The sequence below is a fragment of the Lacerta agilis genome, chromosome 5 (genome assembly GCF_009819535.1).
Source record: "Lacerta agilis isolate rLacAgi1 chromosome 5, rLacAgi1.pri, whole genome shotgun sequence".
In the NCBI taxonomy this organism is placed as follows: Eukaryota; Metazoa; Chordata; class Lepidosauria; order Squamata; family Lacertidae; genus Lacerta; species Lacerta agilis.
Genome location: NC_046316.1, coordinates 90,847,569 through 90,874,925, shown reverse-complemented (window position 1 = coordinate 90,874,925; position 27,357 = coordinate 90,847,569). Strand labels below are relative to the sequence as shown.

The 27,357-nt window shown below is 48.4% G+C and overlaps 1 protein-coding gene across 1 annotated transcript; it reads left to right on the top strand.

Moving 5' to 3' along the window:
• Positions 1-556: 556 nt before the first annotated feature.
• On the top strand, positions 557-27,141 carry CHRNG (cholinergic receptor nicotinic gamma subunit). The gene is made up of 12 exons (XM_033150858.1): positions 557-600; positions 5,412-5,551; positions 7,779-7,823; positions 8,152-8,261; positions 9,590-9,745; positions 11,567-11,664; positions 15,781-15,984; positions 18,651-18,765; positions 20,402-20,516; positions 21,588-21,795; positions 22,725-22,858; positions 26,930-27,141. The coding sequence occupies exons 1-12, from the start codon at positions 558-560 to the stop codon at positions 27,092-27,094; spliced, it is 1,533 nt and encodes a 510-aa protein (XP_033006749.1). The 5' UTR covers position 557; the 3' UTR covers positions 27,095-27,141.
• The last annotated feature ends 216 nt before the right edge of the window (positions 27,142-27,357 follow it).

Sequence of the window (27,357 nt, the reverse complement as noted above, 5' to 3'; positions counted from 1 at the left end):
CTCATCCATCCCACCTCTACTTTATAGGTAAGCCTCTGTTCACTGCAATCTTTTCGTATGAAGCCGCTCTGAAGTGGGCAGAAATTTCTCAAACATTCTGCCGCCGGAGGCTGGCCGTCCCCTTTGTTCCTATAAATAGGGGCCCTGACAGCTTCCCTGATCACACAATGCCCTGGCCACAGATATGTTCCTGGCACTGTCTCCTTGCTGCAGTTCTCCCCCAGCCCCATTGGGAAGATAGGACTGCGCTCAATGGCTCAGTTTGGCTTGCATGCCCAAGGGGGTTGGCAGAGACAGCCAGCCCTCCCCCTGCCTCACCTTCTCCACACTGTTTTTCCAAACGCGGTCCTCTGTCACCATCATCAAGGAAACAGCTGACAATGCAAGCACGCGTGGGACAGCTGGTCTGCCAAGTGTCTGAAAAGGAGGGTGGGGGGGTAGGGGGGAGGAGGATGGGAGAGGTGGGTTTCAGCTCAAAATAGCGCTCCAGACCCTCCCAGACGCACACAAACACTGCTGCTTGGGGTTAGGAAGGAAGACCAGTGTGTGCAAGCAGCATGGGTTGGCCTAGCCTGGTCCTCGCCTTCACCTTCCTCACAGGTAAGGAGGCTCAGTCTAGGTGGAACACCTGGCTGGGCTCATGTTGGTGCGCTAAAACGGAACTCGGAACTTTTTCCTCGGGAGCGGGGAAAGGGGAGGGATTGCTTGGAACTGAGATGAAATGCAAAAGTAGGAAACTCTTATGGGGAGTCAGATGGTTGGCCCATCCAGTGGGAATGGTCTACACTGCTGGGCAGTGGCTCTCCGGGGTTTCCGGCAGGGGGCGGTCCCAGCTCAACCTGCAAGTGCAGGTGGGGGCTGATCCTGAGACCGTCTTCATGCAAAGCGGATTCTCTGCCCCTGAGCTATTGCCCTTAACTCATGATCAGGCAAGGGGTGGGCAGACCCCGCCCTCCCCTCTATACCCCTTCTTCTGTGGGGTAAAACAAATGGGACGTCAGAGGGATTTGTCATGGACACAATGCAGCTGTGGGGAACTAGGCACAAAATTTCATGGATTCTGGAGATGATAGATCAGTGTTTTTCAACCACTGTTCCGCGGCACACTAGTGTGCCGCGAGATGTTGCCTGGTGTGCCGTGGGAAAAATTGAAAAATTCAAGAGAATTACTTTATATATAGTCAATATAGGTACAGAGTTAATTTTTTTAACATTTTCTAATGGTGGTGTGCCTCGTGATTTTTTTCCTGAAACAAGTGTGCCTTTGCCCAAAAAAGGTTGAAAAACACTGTGATAGATAGATAGATAGATAGATAGATAGATAGATAGATAGATATGAAACTGGAAAACAGGTACCGGTAAGTGACATCTAAGGAGCATTTACAAAACCTTTGTCCCTTTCAGTTTTAAGCTGCTCCTACCACTCTGGGTTAAACCACAGAGCCTAGGGCTTGCCAGTCATAAGGTCTGCGTTTCGAATCCCTGCCACGGGGTGAGCTCCCGTTGCTCGGTCCCTGCTCCTGCCTACCTAGCAGTTGGAAAGCACGTCAAAGTGCAAGTAGATAAATAGGTACCGCTCCAGCGGGAAGGTAAACGGCATTTCCCTGTGCTGCTCTGGTTCGCCAGAAGTGGCTTAGTCATGCTGGCCACATGACCCGGAAGCTGTACGCCGGCTCCCTCGGCCAGTAAAGCGAGATGAGCGCCGCAACCCCAGAATCGTCCGCGACTGGACCTAATGGTCAGGGGTCCCTTTACCTTTACCTTTACCTTTACCCCCCCCACACACACACAGCAAAATTGCATTTATATAGCACTTTTAGATGATCAAATATTTATTTATTTATAACATAACAATTAATTACGTATACTCCGTCCATCCAACTAGGTTGCCCCAGCCTCTCTGGGTGGCTTCCAACATTATACAAAAACACAGTATAAAACCATATTTTCTCCGCTTTCCCCTGCCTGAGTTATCTTTACAACAACCCTGTGAGGTAGGTTAGGCAGAGAGTCTCAATGCAATCCAGTGAACTTCCTGGCTGAGTGGGAATTTGAACCCTGAACTTCCAAGTTCCACGCTGACCACTGCACAACCACACAGGGATGGGGCAGACACACAGGTGAACAAGCATACAAGTTTGCCTCTTGCCACACACCTCTATCTTGGTCCTCCGACTCACTGATGCTACGTGAGTTTTTATGAGGTCCTGCGATGTATTCTGTTTCAGTGACACAATCACAGAATTGTGGAGCTGGGAGGGACCCGCGGGTCATCTAGACCAACCCCCTGCAATGCCATGCTCCAAGGGGTGCCCACAGGGGCGATGGTGGCAGGAGACCTATGCCTTCACCAAAGTGCTCACCAACGAGGGCCGGGTTGCAGGGGCAACAGAATCCAAACAGAGAAGCAGCCTAAGCCCCAGCAGGATCCAGAGACAAAGTCAGGCAAGAGCCCAAGTTCAAGATCCCAGGGAGGTTGGGCAAGGAACAGCACAGCAAGGCAGGAAGACCAGACTCGGGATCAAGGAGCCAGAGACCGGCATCGTTTGCAGCAACTGGAAATCTCAGGAGGGATGACTTAACTGGGCCAAACTTGGGCTTCCTATCGATCAGTCACCTGACATCACAATGGAACGAGGTGCAATGTGCTTTGAAGTCCCAAAGTTGGGATTTCCCCTGGCAAAACCCTGATAAAAGGGAGGTCTTTCCCCCCCTCCATTTCTGTAAACTCCATTTTGAGTCCAGGAGCATCCGATTACGGCAAGGGAATGACTATTAAACTGCTGCAACACAGACAGACCCTAAAGTACCCAAGGTAGGAGCAAGTCCCCTATGAAGAGTTTGGATTTGATATCCCGCTTTATCACTACCCTAAGGAGTCTCAAAGCGGCTCACATTCTCCTTTCCCTTCCTCCCCCACAACAAACACATTTGTGAGGTGAGTGGGGCTGAGAGACTTCAGAGAAGTGTGACTAGCCCAAGGTCACCCAGCAGCTGCATGCGGAGGAGCGGAGACGCGAACCCGGTTCACCTGATTACGAGTCTACCGCTCTTAACCACTACACCACCCTGGCTATGAGGAAAGGTTGTGAAGTTTGCCTTTCCCCCTCAAAGTCATTGTGGATGGAGAGTCCTGTTTGAGGGAGAGCAGCTGCTGGCCATGTCCATTTAGCAAGCACGGGGGTGGCAGTTGACAGCCGACAGTCACGTTAAGAGTTTTCCAGCGTTCAGTCTCCTCTTGGAGCCACCCACTCAGCCTCTCGACCCTGCCTGGCTCTATAAACTCCTCAGTAGGCAGCTGCAATTACCCTAATGAAGGCAATTTGCCAGCACTTCTCCCACACACTTCCTTTTTAGATTTTATTGGGCAGTTATGGTGGGCTAATAATTTGATAATGTACGGGATTAAAAAATAGTTAGCAAGGTAACCATCTGTGGACTAGACAGGGATAGATGGCAGGCAGAGCTGAGGGGGCTTTAATATTAATCCATTATTATTTATGGGATGCATTCCACCTGCCTCATTAAATTCCCATTTCTGCCCAGGGATGGGAGTAAGTTTGGTTGTTCAGGAGACTTTTTTTTTTTTTTTGCTTAGGGAGGCGGGGAATGATAAGGATGCAACATGATAAAGGTGTACGCAAGTATGCTTGGTGTTGCAGAAGAAAAAAGAAATTCAGTTCGCTTTGCATTTAAAGGTGGATTCATCTAACCCACACTTTCTGAAAGAAGATGCAAACCAAAACACAGGCATCTTTCAGAATCCACACTTCTCCAAATTTTGCAATCCAATTCGCCAGTCAAGCAACGTGTACAAAAAAAAGCATGTACTAAACAGGGTAAAGCGTTCATGGCAATATATATATTACCATCCAAAAATGCATTATATGATGAGAATTTATTTCCAAAATAATATGAATTGAATTGTAGAGTTGAATTGAGTTGAGTTGAATTGAATTGAATTGTAGAGTTGAAAGGGGTACTGAGGATCATCCAATCCCTGCAATGCAAGAATTAGGTAACATCACATGCAGAAGTGTGCATATTAGGAGGAATTTGCATTAAAATGCTGGTTTGGGGTTGTTGTTGTTTTTAAAAAATAATGCTGATGAAGAAATGCGCAGAACTGAAATTAGAAATACGAGAAACTGAGAGAAACCAGAGTTGTCAGATTTGCCTGTTCCTCCTCATAACATTAGAAGTTTCCTGATGAGACTGAACGGCAGTAAGTGCTGCAGAAACAAAAGAAGGTGATTTCCCCCACTCGGCACACAATTCATTCGCAGAACTCTTCAGAGCCAGCCCTACCATTGGGTCGAGTGAGGCAGCTGCCACATTCAGTCGGTGCATGGTGTTGGGGAACAGCCACGAGATGTTGGAGGACGGAGTTGGGTGTGCCACGCAGCCAGCCAGCCCTGCACCCTCTGGCAACTGTCTGGTCCACACCTGGTCTTCTCTTGCCTTGACCACTATAATCTTCCGCTCTCAAGTCTCCCATTGTCTCACCTGGTTCCCCTCGCAGCTGTCCATCATTCAGCTGTCAAAGCCATCCACTCCTCTCATTACTAGAATCATAGAGTTGGAAGAGACCACAAGGGCCATCCAGTGGTACTCTGACGCCCCTCTGATGCCCCTCCTTAACCTGGTTTTCTGTCCACACCAAAATCCAACACAAGCTCCTTCTCCTTATCTACGGGGCCCTTGTCCCCTTTATTTCTCTGCTCTCATATCCTGACACACCTCTGCCTGGGGTTTTTGTGTTAGAGATTTCAAAGTGCCTACGTGCAGAAAGTCAGCTTATCACCTCTGTAGCAATTACCGGTACCAGTTGGCAGAAAGCCAAGATCTGCTCTCTCTTCAGACCCTTAGCAACGGCCTGTGATTGGTCAATGAGTTCCTAAAGAATGAGCTCTGTGTGAGAGCTGTGTGGTTGGTTGTTAGTGGTGTACTGAAGGTTGAGAGAGAGAGACAGAGAGGAGAGATTTTATGTTTCGTTTCTTTTATTTGTAAAGTCTGTACATAGTAACTTATGGATACTAGTTGCTTCAATAAATACTGTATATAGTTATCCAAGTGAGTTGCTGAGTTCCTGCATTGTGCTGTCTAGTTAATGCTCAACAGCCAGAAGCTTCCAGAAAACCTGCGGTTAACTCTGCTGTGTCCAGGACTACGTTATTTCCTGACACTAAATCTTAAGACTTTGTCCTCCGCCATCCTCAGGCTTCCTGCTCCCCTTGCAAGGACCCCCACACTTTCTCGCTTGCTGCTCCCCTTGTCTGGAGTCACCTTCCCAAACACCTGTGTGATGCCACCTCCTTCCCTTCAAATGCTTCCTCGAAACCCTCCCTTTCCAAGGCACCTTTGGCTCTCCATACATAACAAAAGGTGGCTTCTTTGTTGTCTTTCTCCAGCGGTCCTGAGCCGAAACGCGGAGGAGAAGCTTCTCAATGACCTGATGGCCAACTATGACCGCAACTTCCGCCCAGCCAAGGACGAGAGGGACATTGTTGACGTTTCGCTCAAGCTAACCCTCACCAATCTCATCACACTGGTGAGGAAGGAAGGAAGGAAGGAAGGAAGGAAGGAAGGAAGGAAGGAAGGAAGGCTTTATTTCCTCTCCCCCATGCAACATATAGTTAATCTATGGAACTCCCTTCCACAGGACGCAGTGATGGCCACCATCCTGGATGGCTTTAAAAGATTAAATTAATGGAGGAGAGGGATATTGTTGGCTAATTAGGGCATGCGACTGAATCTTGGGGCCACTGCAGAGGGCCCTACAACTGTCATGTAGAATGGAAAGCAAGAGGAGGTTGCCGAATTTTGGCATTTCTTAGGTTCTTAACATCTCATACCTAGAATATGCATTTCAGAATTCTGTTGCTCGCTAGCAAGGCTGCACGATCTAGTTCCTAAAGGAAGCACGGAAGCGTCTGCAGCAAGCTCCAACAGCAGGTGGAAATTTGAGGCTCAAGACAGATATATCATTTAAAAACTCGCAGCAGGCTCTTCACACATGATGTGAGCCTGGCTTCCCGACTTGCACAGCGAACATACATTATATGAAGCTGAATGCAGCGTCAGCCACCAGTCTTGCCTCTCCTTTTAGCTTTAAGTATGTTCTCCATCATTTTTATTGCTTAAAGCACCCAATGTACATTTATCGACTCGTACATTCAACCATAGCCTTGTTTTCAAAAATGAAAGGAGGGGAACGTTTATAAACAGTCGCAAAAGTGACGATGCCTTGAGGATTTCATCATGGGTACAAGCCAACTGGCACCCTTATTTATTTATTTTATTGTATTAAATTTACGTACTGCCCTTCATCCGAGGGTCACAAGGTGGTTTGCAGCCACCTCTCACTGCTTATTTCCACTGAAGTAGTCTCACTAAAGGCCAGGATGCAAAGATGACAGAGACTGCCTCTACAGCCCCCTGTTTGCTGTCAAAAGGTGTAGATTATAGAAGTTTGGGGTAAGTTGTAGCAAGACTGGATCAATGTTACAGTTGTCTAACTGTGAGGGCATCTCCACCTCCTTCGTTCAGCCTGGACACTGAGGTCCAGCTCCGAGGGCCTTCTGGCGGTTCCCTCATTGCGAGAAGTGAGGTTACAAGGAACCAGGCACAGGGCCTTCTTGGTAGTGGCACACGCCCTGTGGAACAACTTTTAGAAGACGCCTGAAGGCAACCCTGTATCAGGAATTATTTTTAATGTTTTATGTTGTTTGTATATCTGTTGAAAACTGCCCAGAGTGGCTGTAGCAACCCATTCAGATGGGTGGGGTACAAATATATTACAGTGGTACCTCCAGTTGCGAACAGGATCCGTTCCGGAGGTCCAGCCGGATCCCGAGGTTTCCGCAACCCGAGGATCACTGTTCTGTGCATGCACAGGGTGGTAAACTGCTTCTGTGCATGCGCGTGGCGAAACCCAGTCCAATACTTCTGGGTTTGCCGCTTTTGTAACATGAAGTTTATGTAACCAGAGGGTTACGTAAGCCGAGGTGCTACTGTAACAACAACAACAACAACAACTCTCACCTTTTCTCTGCTCTTTCCAGGCATGGCCCACTCTTCAAAGTTCTGTGTATGAGCATTGTTCCCCCCGCCCCTGAACTTTCTCTGCTCTTTGCAGCTCAATTGGAGCAAATGGCAATTGACAGAAAAACTGAATTAACATTTGCTCCGATTTAGCATTAAAGAGCGGTTTTTCCTAGAACAAAAAAAAAAAACCAAGTGTGCTCAATGATGGAACTTTTAAGCATGGATCTGTGCCTGGAAAGAGCAGGGCAAAAGGTAAGTGTGGATAAGACCTTAGATCAGTGTTTGCCTAACTTGGGTCTCTAGCTGTTTTTGGACTACAACTCCCATCATCCCTAGCTGGCAGGACCAGCGGTCAGGGATGATGGGAATTGTAGTCCAAAAACAGCTGGAGGACCAAGTTTGGGAAACACTGCCTTAGATGGTTTTCAAAGGAGGATTCATGGAGGATAAGGCTACAAGCCACGACCTAGATGACTTTGAAAGAGGATTAGATAAACTCAATAGACTTGGTGGCTATGTTCTGCCTCCATGGCTGGAAGCAGCAATGCTTCTGAATCCCAGTTGCTGGAGAGCACAGGAAGGGAGAGAGGGCTCTTGTGCTCACATCCTGCTTGTGGGTTTCACACAGGCATCTGGTTGGTCATGGGGAGAACAGGATCCTGCACTAGATGGACCTGATCCAGCTACAGGGTTCCTCTTACATTCTAACTCTGTCTTCTCTCTTTTTCCAGAATGAGAGGGACGAGGCTCTCACAACCAACGTTTGGGTAGAAATGGTAAGAGAAGCAGCCCAAGCTTCACCTGTTATCTGTTATGTGTTGCAAATTATGGACCCTTTAACTCCACCTTTCCTACCCTGGAAGTCTTAAGAGCTAGTAACTTATTGTTGTTTGGGGACGACGACAAATCCAGGGATACTGATAATTTTCCTAGCATCCTGGATTCTGGGTTTGAAAACTCTAGTTGTGCCTCTAGTTGAAATTTACCCTGGATTCAAATATACCAGGAAGGAGGTCATCCTCACCATTTCAAGGCAGTAGCATGTTCCATTGCGAAATATCCACCAGGCCGGCCAGCATGATTAACCGACTTCCTTGTTGGCAGAAATGGCACGATTACCGCCTGCAGTGGGATGCAGATGCTTACGACAACATCAAGTGTTTACGAATCCCTTCCACCAAGGTGTGGCTGCCAGACATTGTCCTGGAGAACAAGTCAGTATCCTAAAGGGATGTTCCCTTCCTCCTCCTCCTCCTCCTCCTCCTCCTCCTCCTCCTCCTCCTCTGCCCTTCTGGAGATAGGAGATGCGACCTAGCTTGTGTCATTGTAGCCAGGTAGCTTATTTGATCTTGGTAGGGTCCTCCTGGGCTCTTTCTACAAATTAGTTCCCAGAGAAATTGCTGAGTTTTGGGGAAAAGAGTAGCATTCACCCAGAAGGAGGAGTTGTCTTTCTCTAGTTCAAAGAATTGTAAAATTATAAAGTTGGAAGTGACCCCAGGGATCATCTAGTCCAACCACTGGCAATGCATGAATATTTTCCTGAACATGGGGCTTGAACCCACAAACCTGAGATTACGAGTGTCAGGCTCTACTGACTGAGCCCTCCCTCATGAACTAATTAGCAGGAAGAACAATTAAAACAGAGCTTACACGCAGCATTTAAGATTGCATTATATTAGCTAGCAATGGCCTTTATCACAGAAGATCCGTTTAATAATATGGGTGGAGAACCTCCAGCCCTTTTGTGTATTTTAGGTCCCCAAAACCTCTGGATTTGGCCCGCAAGGGCTTTTGGGGCAAACTATGCCCACCTGTCTGTTGCCAGGCAGATGCCATATGACATTAGGTGCTGAGAGCTGTCACATCTGATCTAAGTACACTGATCTTGGCACTAAGCACCACACAACTATGCCTGGAGATAATCTTATCTCTGATCTTAGCGCTGTGGCACTTAGTGCTGAGATCAGAGACAACCCCATTTATTTTGACTATCGACTTCCAGAAGGGTCTTAACTTAGATGGTCTTAGAGAGCCAGGAAACAGAAAGGAATCGCAAGGCCTTCTTGCAACGGCCCCATAACAGAGGGTAGAAGAGGCCCCTTTGCAAGATAAGAAGAGGGCTTCCCGCCCTCTATTTCCCCCACTCTGTGGCAGCTCTTAGCTAGGAGGTGAGGCTGCTCTCCTCTGAGACCAGCGCTGGGATAGGGAAGGGAAAAATATGCCGAGTTGCCTCCCCACAGCAGCACTGGAGCCGAAGAGGAACATTTCCTATCTCAGCGCTGGTACAGAGAAGTGAGAGGGAGTGTTTCCTCGCTCCATAGCAGTGCTGGGGCAGGAGAGGTGAGTCTTCTGTGTGTGTGTGTGTGTGCCTGCCTGAATGTGCTTGTTTTGACCATGCCCACCTCTGCCAGGCATCCCTCTCAGGGATGACCAACCTTCATTGCAGCCCTCGGGTCCCAAACGGTGGGAGAGCTCTGTTGCAAGAGGGTGGGGAAAGGGCACCCCGGCTCTCCTGACATCTTCCTGCCTTTGTTCCCCGCAGCATCGACGGGGTGTTTGAGGTCGCGATGTACGCCAATGTTCTGGTGTCCCCTGACGGCAGCATCACCTGGCTTCCCCCAGCCATCTACCGCAGCGTCTGCCCAATTGTAGTCACTTTCTTCCCCTTTGACTGGCAAAACTGCTCCATGGTGTTCCAGTGAGTCTCTGCACAAGTTGGAGGGCGAGCGTTCTGAAGCGGGGCGCGTCCTGAACCCGTCGCAGTTCCCTGCGTGATTTAGAGGGCGGAGGGGTATGCCTCGGGGAGGGTGAAGAGGAAGGCAGTAGATGAAGGGGCACTTATCTTGCTCATTCATGTTTCCAGCCCCCCTCCCCAAAAAAGAAATTTGTGTTGGAAATTGTAATGCCTGAAGGGGACTAATAATATATATTCATTTCTAACTGTGGGCACATTTTCTTTCGGCGTTCATATCATATTTTTAAAAATTAATTTTTCATATGCTAACATGTATTTATTTACAGGTGGGTAGCCTGTATTTATTTGTGTTTACTTATTTAACGAAATGTATCTGCCGTTTGATTGTTAGCTCCCCACTTCTAAGCAGTTGCATAAATTCAAAGTATGCAGCCCCCTATACACTCAAAGTATATATTAAATAACCCTCTGTATGTTATAAAATATACACCAAAACAATATACATGATAATGAGAGGATAAATAGCTACTGTATTTTAAACAATCATTTTATCCTTTCACTTATATTAGCATGTAACCTGATATCCAAAATTCTCTTTTAATATATCACACACAACTGGTTCCCAGCAGTCTAACTTTTGTCTACAATTTTCATATTTCTTTAACATGAATATCAGTTTAACAATTGCCACCTGCTCCCATAAACCATTAACGAATTCTTTCTATTATTTCATTTCATTTTAATTTAATTTAATTCAAAAAAACTTTATTGCATCAAATACAGAAAGTAAGAAAAAAGAACAATGAATAAAGAAAGAAAAAGGAAATTAAAAAATTACACGTTAAATTTCTTCATAGAAAAAACCATAAAATAAATTCAAATAATACATTCATATATTCCAAATAATTCAGTTCTATATTAAAAATAATAAGCAAAACAAAAATAATAATATCAAGATTCAGTAATCGCATAAATCAATTTCTACTAACCTTTAGTGATATTTCAAGAAAGAAAGAACACTAACTAATTCTTTCTTATTCAGTTTATGGCCATCCTTCTAAGTCCTCCTTGCTAGAGCTGAAAATATCCCAACACTTGAGTGTGGATATTCCTCTGTATCCTTTGATCATTCCCATTGCTCAAAAGGAATAAAGAGGGATCATTAGTCTACCTCAGTCCAAATATTCCATTTACAACTGAAATCACCATATTCTGATAACGGCTGGCCTTCCAGCACCCCCACCAGATGCGAACCATGGTTACCTGGGACTCAGATCTGACGAACCTTGGTTATCTGTATATTGTAGCACAGTAAGGGATTTTGCTCTGGTCTAGAGGCCCCTGGAAGTGATTGGCTGAATTGCGCTGGTGTCACAGAAGGCCTGGCAGGCGTTCTCTGGCTACCATTGGCTTAGCAGTTCAGGTTGTGCAGAGTACTATGGCGGGCAGGTTTACCTTCTGTGGCCCTGCAGGTGTTGCTATACTGCAACCCTCCATGGATCTGTGGCAGAATAATAGAATCGTAGAGTTGGAAGGGACTCCCAAGGGTCCTCTAGTCCAAACCCCTGCAGTGCAGGAATCGTGGCTAAAGAATCCTTGACTGATGGCAATCCAACTTCTAGTTGAAACCCCTCAGCGAAGGAGAGTCCCCCTACTTTCCAAAGCAATCCATTCCACTGTTGAACAGCTCTTACCACCAGAAGGTTCTTCCTAGTGTTTAGTGGGAATCTCCTTTTTTGTAATTGGTTCTGCTCCTACCCTCTGGAGCAGCAGAAAACAACCTTAGTACTTGATTCAATCTTACTGGGTGATTTTATGTTTAAGGTCACAGACCTACAATGCCCGTGAAATCAACCTGCTGTTGACCGTCGAAGATGAGCAGACAATAGAATGGATCTTCATTGACCCCGAAGCTTTCACAGGTAACCCCACCTGCATGCACACCGAGGGGGACAACGGGCGGGAGGAGGTAACGATGCTGTCCAAATCCTTATAAGAACATCGAAAACATAAGAATTGTCTCGTTGCATTGCGTTGGCTAAAATTCAGCCTCCAGTTTCCTGCAGCAGTGACTCCCATGCCTCTGCGAAACTTGCAAACTCTCAAAGGAAAAGCGACACCCTTCCCCTGTCGTTTGTTCCCATCATTTGGTATTTACAGTTAATTGCCCCATAACATGGAGGCTCCATTTAATAGTAATTGATAGGTATATCCTCAGTGTCAAGTTATTTTTTAAGGTTTTCTAAGCAACCGTCCGTACCTGCAATGAATCCCACGAGTTAAATATACAGGAAGCACATCTTTTTTTTCCCCTGGTCCTGTTCCTACTGCCCGCCAGCTTTGCTGGCAAACTCTCCTGATTTCTAATGTTAGAAAATGTTTGAGGGATAAAACTCTCAATCTCTCTCTCTCTCTCTCTCTCTCTCTCTCTCTCTCTCTCTCTCTCTCTCTCTCCACATGGCACCACACTTTAGGAAATGACAGGGCTGCCTGGAATCCTGAGGGCATTTGGAGGATTTGGAAAACAAAAGCATTTTTGGCACAGATTCGCCACAAAGGCGAATCATCATTTAGATCAGGGGTCAGCAAGGTTTACCGGGCATGGGCCGGATCACTCCCGAGGAGATCCTTCGTGGGCCGGACCGGCACAGCGCAACACCGGAAATCGCGTCCGTGCACCTCCACAGTGCTGGAAATAACTTCTGCGCATGCTCAGATGCCGAAAACTGCGCCTGTGCAGAAGCGATTTCCGGCGCCGCGGAATAGAGTTCCCGCGCTGTGCTGCGCCAGTTTAGTGCAGCACGTGGGGATTCGCCAAGCGGGCGGCTCGGTTTGGGGGCAGCTCGTGGGCTGGTTAAACGGCCTCCATGGTCCGCTTCCAGCCCATGGGCCTTAGGTTGCCGACCCCTGATTTAGATGCCCCCTGGCCCTGGCAGGGGCAGGGCATTCGAGTCGTTCTGAGTGGGCGAAACGATTCAGCAGGGAAACTGTTTAACTATAAACCATAGAATCATGGAAGTGTAGAGTCAGAAGGGAGCCCGAGCGTTATCTAACCTCTGTCCATGAGGCGTAAGTCAGGGCATTTTGTATAATCAGTTTGACCTACCAAACATGAGAAACAGATGGAATAAAGAACTGGAGGTTCCTATCTCACCCAATCAGTGGGACAGTGTTTTAACTTAGGTAGCTAATGTGTCGTTCGATTATGAATTATGTATTATGCAACAAAAAACAATATTTAGAATTCATTGGACTCCGCTGCACTTGTACAGAAAGGGATGATCTACGACAACATGCTGCATGTTGCTTCTTTGAAACATGCTTGTGCAGTATCCGACGCTTGCAAATTTCTGGAGGAAAGTATTAAGATGTATAAATACTACTTTGGGGGATATTTTAAAATTGCCATAGGATAATATTATCGTAAGCCACATACCAAACATATGGGGTTTGACTGCGGATCAACATAAATTAGGTTTTCCCCGGACATATCCGGGATCAATCTGCCAGAAATAGTGTCAGGGTGGAATTTCCAAAATCACTAAAAATGTCTGGGAAAACCCAAATGGCAACCCTAATGTAAGTGGACTCTTCATGCCCTTATTTCTGCTAAAAGACTAGTATTGAGACATTGGGAAGATAATACCATGGCCCCCTTTTTCCAGCTGGAATGGGTAACATCCCAGGGGCCACAATCCAGTGGTGAATGGGGCCACGGGCAAAAGGTGGGTGGAGCAATGCATGCAAATTCCCCCTTTCTAGAGTAGGGTAGTTTCTACACAAACTCACACATCCCTCTCCTTCCTCCATCCAGACAAGCAGGAGACATTATCAGAACTCAAGGCCACATTTTAAAGGTAAAGGGTAAAGGGACACCTGACCATTAGGTCCAGTCGTGGACGACTCTGGGGTTGTGGAGCTCATCTTGCTTTACTGGCCGAGGGTGCCGGCGTTTGTCCGCAGACAGCTTCTGGGTCATGTGGCCAGCATGACTAAGCCACTTCTGGCAAACCAGAGCAATGCACAGAAACGCCGTTTACCTTCCCGCCGGAGCGGTACCTATTTATCTACTTGCACTTTGACGTGCTTTCGAACTGCTAGGTTGGCAGGAGCAGGGGCCAAGCAACGGGAGCTCACCCCATTGCAGGGATTCGAACCACCGACCTTCTGATTGGCAAGCCCTAGGCTCTGTGGTTTAACCCACAGCGCCACCCGCGTCCCTTTTAGCCAGTCACAAATCCTTGGGGTGTGTGTGAGGCATGGCTGAGGAGGAGGAGGTGTGGCTAAGGAAGGGAGGTGAGGAGAGTCCTGAGGGCTTGGAGGGCTGCACTTGGGGTCCCTCTTTGGCTTTGCTAGGCCTTGCACCTGGGAATCACACCTGTCACCTGTTTGCATCCACCTCTCTTAATGGCTTCCAAGGTTTGCCTCTCTTTGCTCTCTGGCCATGTGTCATCCCCCACCCTCCACCGCCTGCTTCTGTGGGTTATTAATAAGAATCACTGCAGGAGAATGTTTGGCATTTGTCCCCCCCCCCTCCTTTGTTCTGCTGGCTCCTCTCCTTCCCTCCCAGCCACTCCTAAAACTAACAGTTACATTTCAGCCGATTGATCCAGGAGCACAGCCGTCGCGAGCAGCTGCCATTCTCCATCATGTTTTAATAGCATCTCGGAGGTGGAAAAGTTCCTCTTTGGAAGCAAGAGGCTTTTTTTTTCATTATGGGGGACAAGCCAGTTGTTTTGCATGGTTAAAAATCTATCGCTCCTGCAGACGGTGTGTGTGTGTGTGTGGGGATAAACAAGAAAACACCAGCTTAATAACGTGTCACGCTTGGCTTCGTGTTGCAGCCCAGAGAGAGAGAAAGAGAAAGAGAGAGAAATGTGGGCTTTTATATGGCAGCAGGGCCACTGGAGGCTTTGGGGACCAAACACATGGCAGGAGCAGCTCTCTCTCTCCGTCAGATTCCAGCTTCTGGCAGAAGTCCCTCTGCGGTGCGAGGCAGTAAGCTGGCAGCTCCAGGCATCCTGGCCCAGATGATCGGATGAGTCTTGCTATTGTGGATATATCGTTCACACAGGGCTCTAAATCCTCACTCAGATCCAGGGCCCTTTTCTCAGGGACTCTGTTGTGTCAGTTCTAACACACACACACACACACACACACACACACACACCAGGTAGGAAAGGGATTTCTCTTTGCACCTTTATTGTTTGGACTTGTTTCCCCTTCGGTTCGTTCGTCGCCAGCAGGTCCCTTCATCCAGGCTCCGTTCCTTGTCTCAACGTGGCAGCCTGGCTTTGGATCGAGGTGGCCCCCAGGAGCAGACCTGGGGACCCCCCAAAACAGTGGGAGCTGGCGCCCACTGGGAATAGTGGGGCGGTTGGCAGGGAGGTCAACAGTAGGGGGCGCCAGAGCTACGGACAGGCAGAGCAATTTAGACAAGTTTTGTCCCCTCCTCGTCTTCCTCTCTCTTGATTTCTGCAAGGGCAACACTGAGACTATGGAGAAGGAGGAAGCTGCTAAGCAAAGTGGGTGGGTCTGGGGCAAACTGAGGATGGAGAGGCCTTAGAGAAACAGGCACTACTGGCAACAAATGTTTGGAGCTCAAAGTGGTCTGGAGACAATGAGCGATGCTTTCTTTTCAGGTACATTATTAGTTGGGCAAAGGCAACATTTCTCATCAAAGAATTATTTGAAAGGCTTTTGAGATCTCCTGTTGGAGAGTATTTCTGCTGGAGAATATTCTGCAGTTTTGCAAAGCAAGAATTTTGGATGCTGCTGTGACCCAGAATTAATATCGTTTAATGTTATTTCCATATTGTTGAAGGAAGGAACAGGGCTAGAAACTTGGTGTGCATGTGTTTGTTTTAAAAGGTTGAGGTGCGAGAATTCGTGGTGATGCCCAAAGTAGGGAATTGCAGAAAAGTGGGAGGGGGAGAGCTCTGAGCTGCTGGTCTCGGAAGCTCCATAGTTAATGTGACCGATATTTGTGTGTAGGAAAGCTTTGCTCCTACCCACACGACGCTGCCTTCTCCTGACAGAGAACGGGGAATGGGCAATCAAGCACCGGCCAGCCAAGAAGGTTGTGAACGCTCAGCACTTCACGCCAGATGACACAGGGTACCAGCAGATCATCTTCTTCCTCATCATCCAGAGGAAGCCACTCTTCTACATCATCAACATCATCATCCCTTGCGTGCTCATTTCCTCGGTTGCTGTGCTGGTGTACTTCCTCCCAGCGAAAGGTCAGCGCCAAAAGTATCACTGTGGACTCAGCTATACAGCTGCAAATAAGGGTGTTGTAAAGTGCAATACACAAATGTGACACTAGATGGCGACAGTGAACTATGGCGAACTCAATGTATTTTTCAAAACGTTTTTTAATTTTTTTTAAAAAAAGCTTTTTCACAGCATTTTTAATGTTTGTAGATTTCACCTGTGGTGCTTTGGTTGGCCTGGGTTAGATCTGGCTAGCCTATGGTCCTCCGGATGTTAATGGATGATGGGAACTGTAGCCTGGAAAGCTCACTTTTCAGATGGGATAAGGATTCAGCACTCTGGACAGCTCCCAGGCTTTGCTTCACAGGGAGGCAAGGGACCGGATTGGTCAAGAAGTGGATATTGGTGGGTCTTCTGATGTGGCTGAACTCCAACTCCCATCAGTCCCAGCCAGCACAGCCAGTGGTCAAGGATGATGGGAACTGTAGTCCTGCAACAGCAGAAGACCAACAGGTTCCCCATCCAGGACAGGGGGAATTTAGCGTGTGCCTGCTTTAGCATAACACGGGCCACAATCGCCTCCAAATTCGCGCTGTCAAAAGCCCTCTCACCACTTTCAGGCCTATTTATTCATTTCATCAGATATCTAAGCTGCCTCTTCATCCAAACAGACCGCAGGCAGGTGTAAATTAGTAAACATAGGGTGACCTCTTTACGCTTGGGTCTTTGGCTCCTGGGATGTCCATTTTCAGGAAACCCCCCCCCCCCGCTTTCTGTGACTGCATTTTTTCTCAAGCTTCTACTAAGAACCTACTCCACCTGACGATAAAATATAAAACCCGCATAAAAATCGAAGTGCAGAAATGGGACATAAAGCATGAAAGAGATCGTAAAACAGTATTAAAATCCTAAAACCATCAAGAATTAAAAACTGCAGGGATAAAATTTGGGAAGGAGAAAAGAAAAGTTTTCTGTAGGTGTCAAAAACTGGTACAACAATGCTAGCAAAGTGATGACATAAGAGCATAGGAGAACCCTGCTGGATCAGGCCAATGGTCCATCTAGTCCAAAGCCCTGCTTTCTCAATGCCATGTATAATTTTATAAACTTAAATCATGTCTCCTCTAACTCGCCTTTTCTCTAAATTAAAAAGGCCCCAACGCAGCAGCCTTTCCTCTTAGGAGAGTCACTACCTGAATCTAGAGGACCCTGAGTTCCTCAGAGGAGGAAAAACTTTTCTCCATCCAAACAGTATAAAACAGCACTGAGTGGCAGGTTGGGAATCCCTCCCTCTAACCTGATAGATCAACTCCTGCCTGCCTCGCCACCTCTCTTTAGCAGAAAAGAGCTGGGAAAGCACAGAGCGAAACTGAGTCCCATCTCAGCAGGAACAAGGCCAAGAGGCAGCCATGTGGCCTAGTGGCAACTGGTAGTTTGATAGATAAAGCCCCTCACCCCCTGAAATTAGGTAGTGGAAACACCTGCAGTTGGGGATCACGGAGCATCCTGGTAGGAGAGGGTTGTTTTTAGGGTTCAGAAGACACAGGGTGGAAGGGGCTTTGCATTTTTAGGGCTCTGCCTCTCCCATCTCTCATCCTGGTGCTGTTTACTGGATGTGAGGGCTGGGGCAGGGCAGAAGCAAGATTGGGAGTCGTGCTGGCACACAAGTGATCTTGTAGCAGCCCTGCTCTTCCTAACGTCTCCAGGAATTGAGCCTGGACTTGAGTTGGGGAGGTTCATAAGGAGCTCCTGGCTCATCAGGGTCAGCTTGGTGGGAGTCAATCATGACATGGCCCAGAGGCTGATCTCTCTTTCCCCCGCTAGTCTGGGGTTTTGACTATGCTGAGAACCGATCGGCGAAGCATCCCTTTCTTTTAACCCTGTGGCAGTAGAGAAAAAGTGGGGTTGGAAGGGGCATGGTGCTAAGTTTAGAGAGGCAGCCCCTGGTGCCGTTTTAAATATTCCCTGCCTGTCAACTGTTGAGAGGAGGACAATAGATAGATAGATAGATAGATAGATAGATAGATAGATAGGCAGGCAGACAGGCAGATAGGCAGGCAGATAGATAGATGATAGATGATAGATAGATAGATAGATAGATAGATAGATAGATAGATAGATGATAGATGATAGATAGATAGATAGATAGATGATAGATAGATAGATAGACAGACAGACAGATAGATAGATAGATAGATAGACAGACAGACAGATAGATAGATAGATGATAGATGATTGATAGATAGATAGATAGATAGATAGATAGATAGATAGATAGATATAGATAAATATAGATAGATGATAGATAGATAAATAAATATAGATGATAGATAGATAGATGATAGAGATAGATGATAGATAGATAGAAAGATAGATAAATAAATATAGATGATAGATAGATAGATAGATAGATAGATAGAGATAATAGATAGATAGATACTTTATTGTCTTTGTATGTAGTACAACTAAATTGAATGCCATCCCACATTTACAGCCACATATATGCATTTATACATTTACAACCACACATACACATACATACCTTCCACCAATAAGTGATACTCCTGCATCCCAGGCCTCTATTCTCAGAGCAACTAGGCGTTCTTGGGGTGGACCTTCTTGGGACGGGGCGTGAGAGCGCATGACGAAGCAAGACACACTCCTTATTGCTTTCTCTCTCTCCTCTCTGCAGCTGGTGGTCAGAAGTGCACGGTTTCGATCAACGTCCTCTTGGCCCAGACCGTCTTCCTCTTCCTGATTGCGAAAAAGGTCCCCGAAACCTCGCAGGCAGTGCCGCTCATTGAAAAGTAAGCAAACTATGGCATTTGGTCCCGTAGGTGGCACTGGTGGCCTCCAGCTTGGGTGGCTTTAAAGGAGAATTAGACAAATAAATAGTTTCCAAAAAGCCGCTCCTTTCATTTTAGCAAAGATTCCCCTGCATTGGGGCATCGGCATGTTTCTGATGTTATTACATCAGTTCATCACTGAAGTGGCAACTCTTTGCGAAAGGGAGTTGCGGAATTTGTCTTCCCAACACTGTTGCGCGACAGATAATGGATAAATCCATTTTGCCGGTGGGGAATGAGGGAGAGGTAGTGGCTTGTCCAAGGCCCCGTGAGAAGCCCACGAGAGTGGCAGGACGTGAGCTCCAGGTCGAAACAAAATAGAAAATTCTTTCCAGTAGCACCTTAGAGACCAACTGAGTTTGTTCTTGGTATGAGCTTTCGTGTGCATGCACACTTCTTCAGATAGAAGTGTTGGATTTGGTCTCCGGCTGTTGGCGTGGTTTTATTTTATTGAGGCAGAAGCTCCTGTGGGCTAGCAGCCACTTCATCAGATGTTATCCTGATGGATGCAGGAATGGGCAGGGCCGGCGCATCCATTTAGGTGAACTAGGCAATTGCCTAGGGCGCCAAAATGGAGGGGGCGCTGGCCAGACTTGGGCGGGACGGGCTAGCAGCAGCTTCTCTGCTGTAGCGGAGAGGTGCTGCTTGCCCCCTACACCACCCCCCTGGCTCCCGCTAAAGCAGGCTTTGGCGGGGGTGGGGGGCGGGATGGGCGAGCAGCAGCTTCTCCGCTACAGCAGAGAAACTGCTGCTTGCCTCCCTCCTCCATTAAACCTCACTGCAGCCTGCAGCCACATTTGATTGGGAGGGAACTTTGCAAGGTGGTTTGCCAAACTGGTATACCAGGGGAAAGGGTGCCTACAAATGCATATATTCAGAAATGCATTATATTAGGGGGGGGGTTGCAAAACTGGGCCTGCAAATGCATATTATTAGTGAATGCATCATATATGGGGAAAGTGGAAAATTGCAAAAACATGGACAAACTTGCAAACAGAAATGCTGAGGGATTTTTGTTACTTAAAAGAACGAATTCTCGGACAAGTAAAAATGGAAAGAATGCCCAAAAATGGAAAGAAGCAGAAGTCCCAGCAAAGGAAGAATGGATAAAATGGATTAAAAAAAACCTCATGGAATATACAGAAATGGCAAAACTTACTGGAACAATAAGAAATCAAGACAACAAACTTTTTATAGAAGAATGGAAATGGTTTATTGAATATTTACAGATAAATTGTAAACAGATAAGAACACTGGGAGGATTATTGTAATAACTTGCAGTTTTGTAAGAGTATATATTTGAAGAAGATGAATAAATGAGCAAATTAAGTTAATCTGCATATGCAGAAGGTATTAAAAATAAATTTAAAGAACTACAGAAAGAGGGAGAAGGAAGTCAAGTATCGAAATGTTAAAATGATTGTAAAATTAGTGAAATGTATAAACTTGAAAAGCATAAATAAAATTAAAAATAGATAAATAGAAGAACGAATTCTCAGACTGATGAAGAAATGTGGCTAACTGAAGATGAAATGGTTGATTTTGCCACTGATTGAGGCAGGTGACCTGTGTTCCATTTTCCTTTTTCTCCCCAAAGGTACTTAACTTTCCTCTTGGTGGTTACTATTGCCATTGTCGTGAATGCTGTCATTGTACTCAACGTTTCCCTGAGGACCCCCAACACTCACTCCATGTCTGCACGGGTCCGGGAGGTAGGTCCAGCGGATGCTGCCCAGAAGCTCTGGGCTGGTCCCCTGCTCACGTTAGACCACCTTGCACTGCTGAGCCCCAAGACTTGGCCTTTGCCTTACATAGGAAACTTATCCTGCGTCAGACCACAGGTCCCTCTAGCTCAGCATTGACCACACTGACTGGCAACAGCTCTCCAGGGTCTCATGCAGTCCTACCTGGAGATGCTGGGGATCGAACCTGGGACCTCCTGCACACAAGGAATATGCTCTGCCACTGAGCTACGGCCCTGTCCCCTTCCTTCTTGAACAGTCACAGCCCGAGCCCAAACCCCAGATCCTGCCCTTTCATGCAACAACCCATTTGGAAACTGCCACGGACTGGCTGGGCACCAGGAGTGCCAGCTTGGCCCCACAACCTTGGGTGCCCGGGGCCATGGGTGTCGTGCAGTGTGCATGGCCCTGGCACCGAAGTTTGTGGGGTGGGTGCCACAAACTCTTCATGGGGAATTTTGTGGGTGCTTGGGCACCCAGGGAGATGGCAGAGGAATGGTGGGAGGAACCAGAGTCTGGGGAATGGTGGTGGGATGACAATGAGTGGTCAGGAGGAGGAGATTGGGAGGAGGAGGTGTCCGAAGCTGAAGAGGTAACAGGGCTTAATAAGCAAGGAGAGTCTGTGGGAGAGAGAAGTTCAGAAACAGAAGCAGGAGAGGAGGGAGGAAAAGAGATGAGCCAGGCTGGTGAAGAGTCCTGGGTGTCTCTCCCTCCCTGGTTGTCTCCCAGAACCAGGAGAGGCATGAAAAGAGCAGAGGAGAAGTTGGAGGCACAGTCTCCGATTGCTTGGGAAAAGCCATGAAGAGGAGGGGACTTAGGCAGCTGAGGGGAGGAAGGGACCTTCAATCTCAGCAACAACTTCATGGGGGCAAGACCTGCCGGACATGAGTTGCTGTGCTCATTAGGCCTGACACTCCCGTGCCGGTCCTGTTTGGGCTGATAAACTCCAGCTCGCTCCGTATGTTTTCCTGCCGGCTCGCTCCTGTCAGAAACCCTCCTGGGCAGCCTCCCCATTTTCTCTTCCCCCCCCCCACCTCCCAGGTGTTTCTGAGGCTGGTGCCACGCTACCTGGGCATGCACATGCGGCGTGTCGACGCGCCCGCGGGGAACCGCCTCGTCCGCCGGCGGAGCTCCCTGGGGCTCATGGCGAAAGCGGACGAGTACATGCTGTGGAAGGCACGGAGCGAGCTCCTCTTTGAGAGGCAAAGGGAGCGGGACGGGTTGATGAAGATGCTCCTGGCGCAGATAGGCAAGTCTTGGTCCGACCGCGAGCAGCAGGGGGTGGTCTGTTGTGGAAGAGGGCAGACGATGGGGAAAGGGGGAGGGGATGTTTCAAGTTCTTCCTCTTCCCCCACCCCTCAGCCTTCACGAGCTCAGAGCCCTCTTCGAGTCGGACTGGGGAACCTGTGTTCTCTTCCCACAGATGTCAACAGACTACAACTCCCATCATTCCCTGAGCAACGCCCTTGCTGGCCAGGGCTGATGGGAGTTGGAGTCCAGCAACAAACTGTCCCAGTGCTTTATTTCTGGGGGTACTCTATGGGATGCAGATCCAGCACATTTCCCCCCAAAATGTGTGGCACTTACTGTAACAACTTCATGGTGAGTACCAGCACTCTTGTTCCTAAAAAGGGGGGGGGGGCAAAGCACTGCTAGAGCCTTATAGGTTTTCTTTTTCTTTTATTGATTGATAATAAAAACAGGGAAGACTAAGCCCCAAATTGCAAGAGCAGGGCAGGAGTATAGCGAAAAAGAACATGAGACTTACAGTATTTTTAAAAGTGCATTTTAGCACACAGCAGGCCGTGCTAATCCCCAAACAGCACCAGTCCCTTTTAAATCCCCAGAGCCGCTTCTGCCAGCTCCGCTGTCCTCCTCTTTCTTGCTCTTTCTGGGCGGTTCTTCTGAGCTAGGCCACACCCTGCAGGCAGGTTGCCCTCTTCATCATGTGGAGGAGACTTTAAAAAAATGCTATTAAATCCAATTCTTCTCTATTATTTCCATTGCAGTCTGCTCATACAAGGGACTGCCAGAAGACTTTTAACATTTTAAAACCAGCATCTTAGTGTTATGCTGCCCTCTGTCTTTCCTGCATGGTCTTGGGTCAAGTGTGGAAGCTGTTTGGGACCCCAACAAGATCTCTCCTGTTCAGATTCTTGACATTTCCCCATTCCCCAGGAGGCGGCTTAGAGAACGGAAGTCCCCAGGAGATTTGCAACAGCCTGCGCCGCGCTGCTCCGGAGATCCAGGCCTGTGTCGATGCCTGCAACCACATCGCTAAGACTTTGGAAGAGAAGAAGGACTTTGACAGTGTAAGTGGCCATCTCAGGTGTACAGCCGTTTGTGGACCTGTTCACACAGGCATGCTCGTCTCCTGCCGACTGTGGCATCAAGCAGTGCTTTGCATGTGTGAATGCTCAGTCATAGGAGAAGATTGATGGATGGATTTATGCTCTGCCTTCCCCCCCGATATGATTTCAAACGTATTTTTAAGCAGAGGCAATTAATACATCGTTTAGGTATGCAGTCATTTAATTAATTATTTTATGCAACACTCAATGCCTAAACAGGTTTCTAAGAGGTTCGCCATTGTTGTTTGTGGTTATTTATTAATTTATGTTCTGCTTAATGCAAAAAAATAAAATAAAAAATAGGCTTCTGTGTGGAGTGCAAAAAGCATAAAATCCCAGCTACTCAAACGTTGAAATATAAACACCCCTTGTTAAAATACACCATAAAATAATTCTGCTACAATGTTTAAGAGCCAGTGTGGTGTAGTGGTTAAGAGCGGTAGACTCATAATCTGGGGAACCGGGTTCGCGTCCCCGCTCCTCCACATGCAGCTGCTGGGTGACCTTGGGCTAGTCACACTTCTATGAAGTCTCTCAGAGTGTTTGTTGTGGGGGAGGAAGGGAAAGGAGAATGTGAGCTGCTTTGAGACTCCTTCGGGTAGTGATAAAGCGGGGTATCAAATCCAAATTCTTCCTCTTCTTCTTCTTAAGTAAAAGCATAACCCATAATCGAAAAAGGCAATAAAGCAATCCCATTAAAACAGCACGGCGATTGAACCGGGAGGCCTGGGTCAGGAGATCAAGGGAATGCCTGTGCGAACAGGTGCGATTTCAAAAGCCGCCGGCATGCCAATGCAGATGACGCCTCTCGTATTTCATTCAGCTGCGAGCTTTCATCTTGTCTAACCAAAGCCCTCTTCAGGCATTTCTCTCCACACTTCTTCTTATGCTCTTAAGTGCGCCGCCGGGGCATGTGGTGCTCCCAGCCTTGCCCAACTGAGGAGGGCATATGCCAAGCTGGGATCTATGGGGTGTGGCAGGCCCTTAGGTAACCTGGCCCCTAGTTATTCAGGGCTTGTAAGTGTTAGGATATTTGTATAGACCGAGCTGCAAAAGCAGCAGCGAGTCTGGTATGACTTGTGTTTTTCCCACGAGAAAGACAGCTTTTTTGTCTGCTTTCTCAACCATGTGATGTTATTGTATATCTTTACTTTCACTTTCAGTTCTGTCTCAAGAGATGCTAGATGCGTTATGCACAGCTCTGACTTACTGAGCAGGCAAGCAGAGACATACTCTGCATCTCATCTACAATAAAATCTTTTAGCCTTAATGGCTTGTGTGTGTTGTTCTTCATGCTGGGGAACAATCGCATATCAATTTGCCACTGGACTCAAGTAGCCAGGAGTGCACCCAGGCTTCGTCCCTACCTGGGGGGTCAGTCTCACAACTTGCCCCGGGCAGGATGTTTGCTAACAGTAAGTGCTAAGAATAAAGCCTTGAATTGTGCCCAGTAACATATCGGAGGAGACTCTTGAGAGTCCCGTGGACTGCAAAAGGATCAAACCTATCCATTCTCAAAGAAATCAGCCCTGAGTGCTCACTGGAAGGACAGATCCTGAAGTTGAGGCTCCAAGACTTTGGCCACCTCATGAGAAGAGAAGACTCCCTAGAAAAGACCCTGATGCTGGGAAAGATGGAGGGCACAAGGAGAAGGGGACGACAGAGGATGAGAGGGTTGGACAGTGTTCTCGAAGTGACTACCATGAGTTTGGCCAAACTGTGGGAGGCAGTGGAAGACAGGAGTGCCTGGCATGCTCTGGTCCATGGGGTCACGAAGAGTCGGACACGACTGAACGACTGAACAACAACAACATATCGGCAGCCAGTGAAGTACCCCCTTGGCAGGGGTGTTATCTATGGCACTGACAGACTATGCAAGTCAACAACCCAGCTGCTACAATCTTCACCAGCTGCAGCTTCCGAGTGAAACCTGACTGAATAATGAGCAGGCCTTCCGCTGCCCCAAATGGTGGGGAGAACCAGGAGATGAAGGGGTTGTGGCCGCAGCATAAGCCGGTGGGTTGAAAGAACGAGCTAAGGAGGAAACCTCGCCATCCCCAGGAAACCCATACCAGGGGGACGTGAATCAGTGGCGAAGTAACACCAAGACACCATTAGAGGACTTACAAATCGGTGGGCAAGACAAGAACTTTATTCCCCCCCCCCCCAAAGAAAAAAAATGGAACAGACACAGGCAGGGCCGCGCGTCCATTAAGGCGAACTAGGCAATTGCCTAGGGCGCCAAAATGGAGGGGGTGCTGGCCAGGCTTGGGCGGGGGAGCGGGACGGGCTAGCAGCAGCTTCTCCGCTGTAGCGGAGAGGTGCTGCTTGCCCCCTACACCACCCCCGGCTCCCGCTAAAGCAGGCTTTGGTGGGGGCGGGCAGTGGGGGGCGCCAGAAGGTGGTCTGCCTAGGGCGCAAGAAACCCTAGCACCGGTCCTGGACACAGGAAACTCCACCCAGGTACAACTAAATCCAGCACCACCCAGTGACTAAGCTGTATAATGACACCATTCTTATTTTTATTAATAAAATTTCTATACAGCCCTTCATCCAAGGATCACAGGCGGCTCAGAGTATAAAAACACAAAACCGCAAACAAAACAATAAACACATACTGTCCACACACAAACACACTCCCTCCTCTGTTCAGAGGCTCCAGGCAAAGACTGTGTTGAGAATCCTCGCCATGAAATTGGTCAGGGAGGGAGCGAGTAACTGTTCCTCCTCACCCCTGGTTTCACCTTTTCCCACAACTACAACAGCCCCCTGGGTAATTGAATGCTAGCATTAATTTCCCACAGGTCCCGTGGGCAAGGGTGCTGCAGCGTCCTTCCCAGTAGGCTTCTGAGAAACTAAGCTTTGGCTGCCTGTGATTGGGGTGACAGGCAAAAGGGGTCTGCTTTATTTCAGCCCTGCTCCTGTCTGTCAGGCTTCAGGAAATACGATCCCTCCCATGGTGGGCAGCCAAGAATTAGATAAACAAGAAGAGTTCTTACCAAGTCTTTTATTCAATATTCACAGAGAGAGGCTTTGAAAAGTGCCTCTCTTGCAGTAATGGCGTTGCTCCGAGTAAAGGTCCACCCCTTCCGTCTCTCCTATTATACGCCATCCCTACGGTGGCTGATCTGTGCCTTCTGCCTTTGAGCTTTCTGTTCTCCTACTCTCAATGCCCGCTGGGCAGTGGCAAACGGAGCTGCTTGGCTGCCTGGGGTGGCAAACATGGAGGCACCCGACGCGCTGAGCAAGGTTTTTCCCGGGCGGCAGGGCTCGGCTTGCTCTCTCGGCCAGTGCACGCTCTCCCTTCCTGCTGCTGGGCCCTGGGCGGAGCCGAGGAGCGGGCCAGCGAGGGGTGTCATGCCAGCCACAAGCATGACACCACCGCGCTGGCCCACCCCTTGCCTCTGCCCAGGGCCCAGCAGCAGGAAGGGAGAACTTTGGAGAGAGAGAGAGAGAGCGCCGAAAAAAACCAAAAAACGAAAAAAGGAAAGTGTGCAACGGCTGAGCAAGCAAGCCAGCCAGCCAGCCACCGCCGTACGCCGCATGAGGTTTTTGGGCTCAGCTTGGGAGTCGCTGATCGTGGGGGCGGGGGCCTGAGTGTCACCCCCTCCAGGGCGGAAGACAGAGCGGCTCGTCCACAACACCCCACCCTTGCTCCGCCCCTGCCACCATCCTGGGAAGGGGGGGGGGAATCTAGTGTGCTTTCTAAAGACACTGAATCTGTCAGCTTGTCTCGCATCCTCCTCCTGCTCCTCTCCCAATATTTCCCAGCTTCTCCGCTCTGCAGTCTCTGAGCTATGACCTCCTGCAAACAACTGTTGTAAATCTATGCTGCCTCCCTCTTCTCTGGGAAGTGCTGGGGGGCGGGGGCGGGTGGGCGGACTCCACCATTACTGCTCAGTCCAGTCCCTCACACTGTCAGACCCAAAGGACCCCTGTGGCAGCCTCCCCACCCTCTTCCGCTGGACAACTTGCACACCTCTGAGCCACCGAAAACAATTCTAACATGCATCTTGTCTGGTGTCTTTGCAGGAGAACGAGGAGTGGATCTTGGTGGGCCGGGTCATTGACCGCGTCTGCTTCCTCTTCATGGCCTCCATCTTCGTTTGTGGGACTCTGGGCGTCTTCCTGATGGCGCAGTTCAACCAGGCTCCCGCAGAGCCCTTCCCAGGAGACCCCAAGCTATACCTCCCCTAGGAATGAGGTCTAGGGGTGGCGGCAGCAGCAGCAGCAGCGGCAACCCCTCAACGGCCACGTGTTCAGCGCCGTCTCTTGACTGAAACCTCTGTGCTTGGTGGACTTCTATCCTGGGGGGTGGTGCAATTATGTCCCATAGGAATGCAAGAAGCCGCCATATCCATCTATCTCAATATGGTCCACACTGGCAGGCAGCAGCTCTCCAGGGTTTCAGGCAGGAGTCTCCTCCAACCCTACCTGGAGATGCTGCAAGGGGTTGAAAG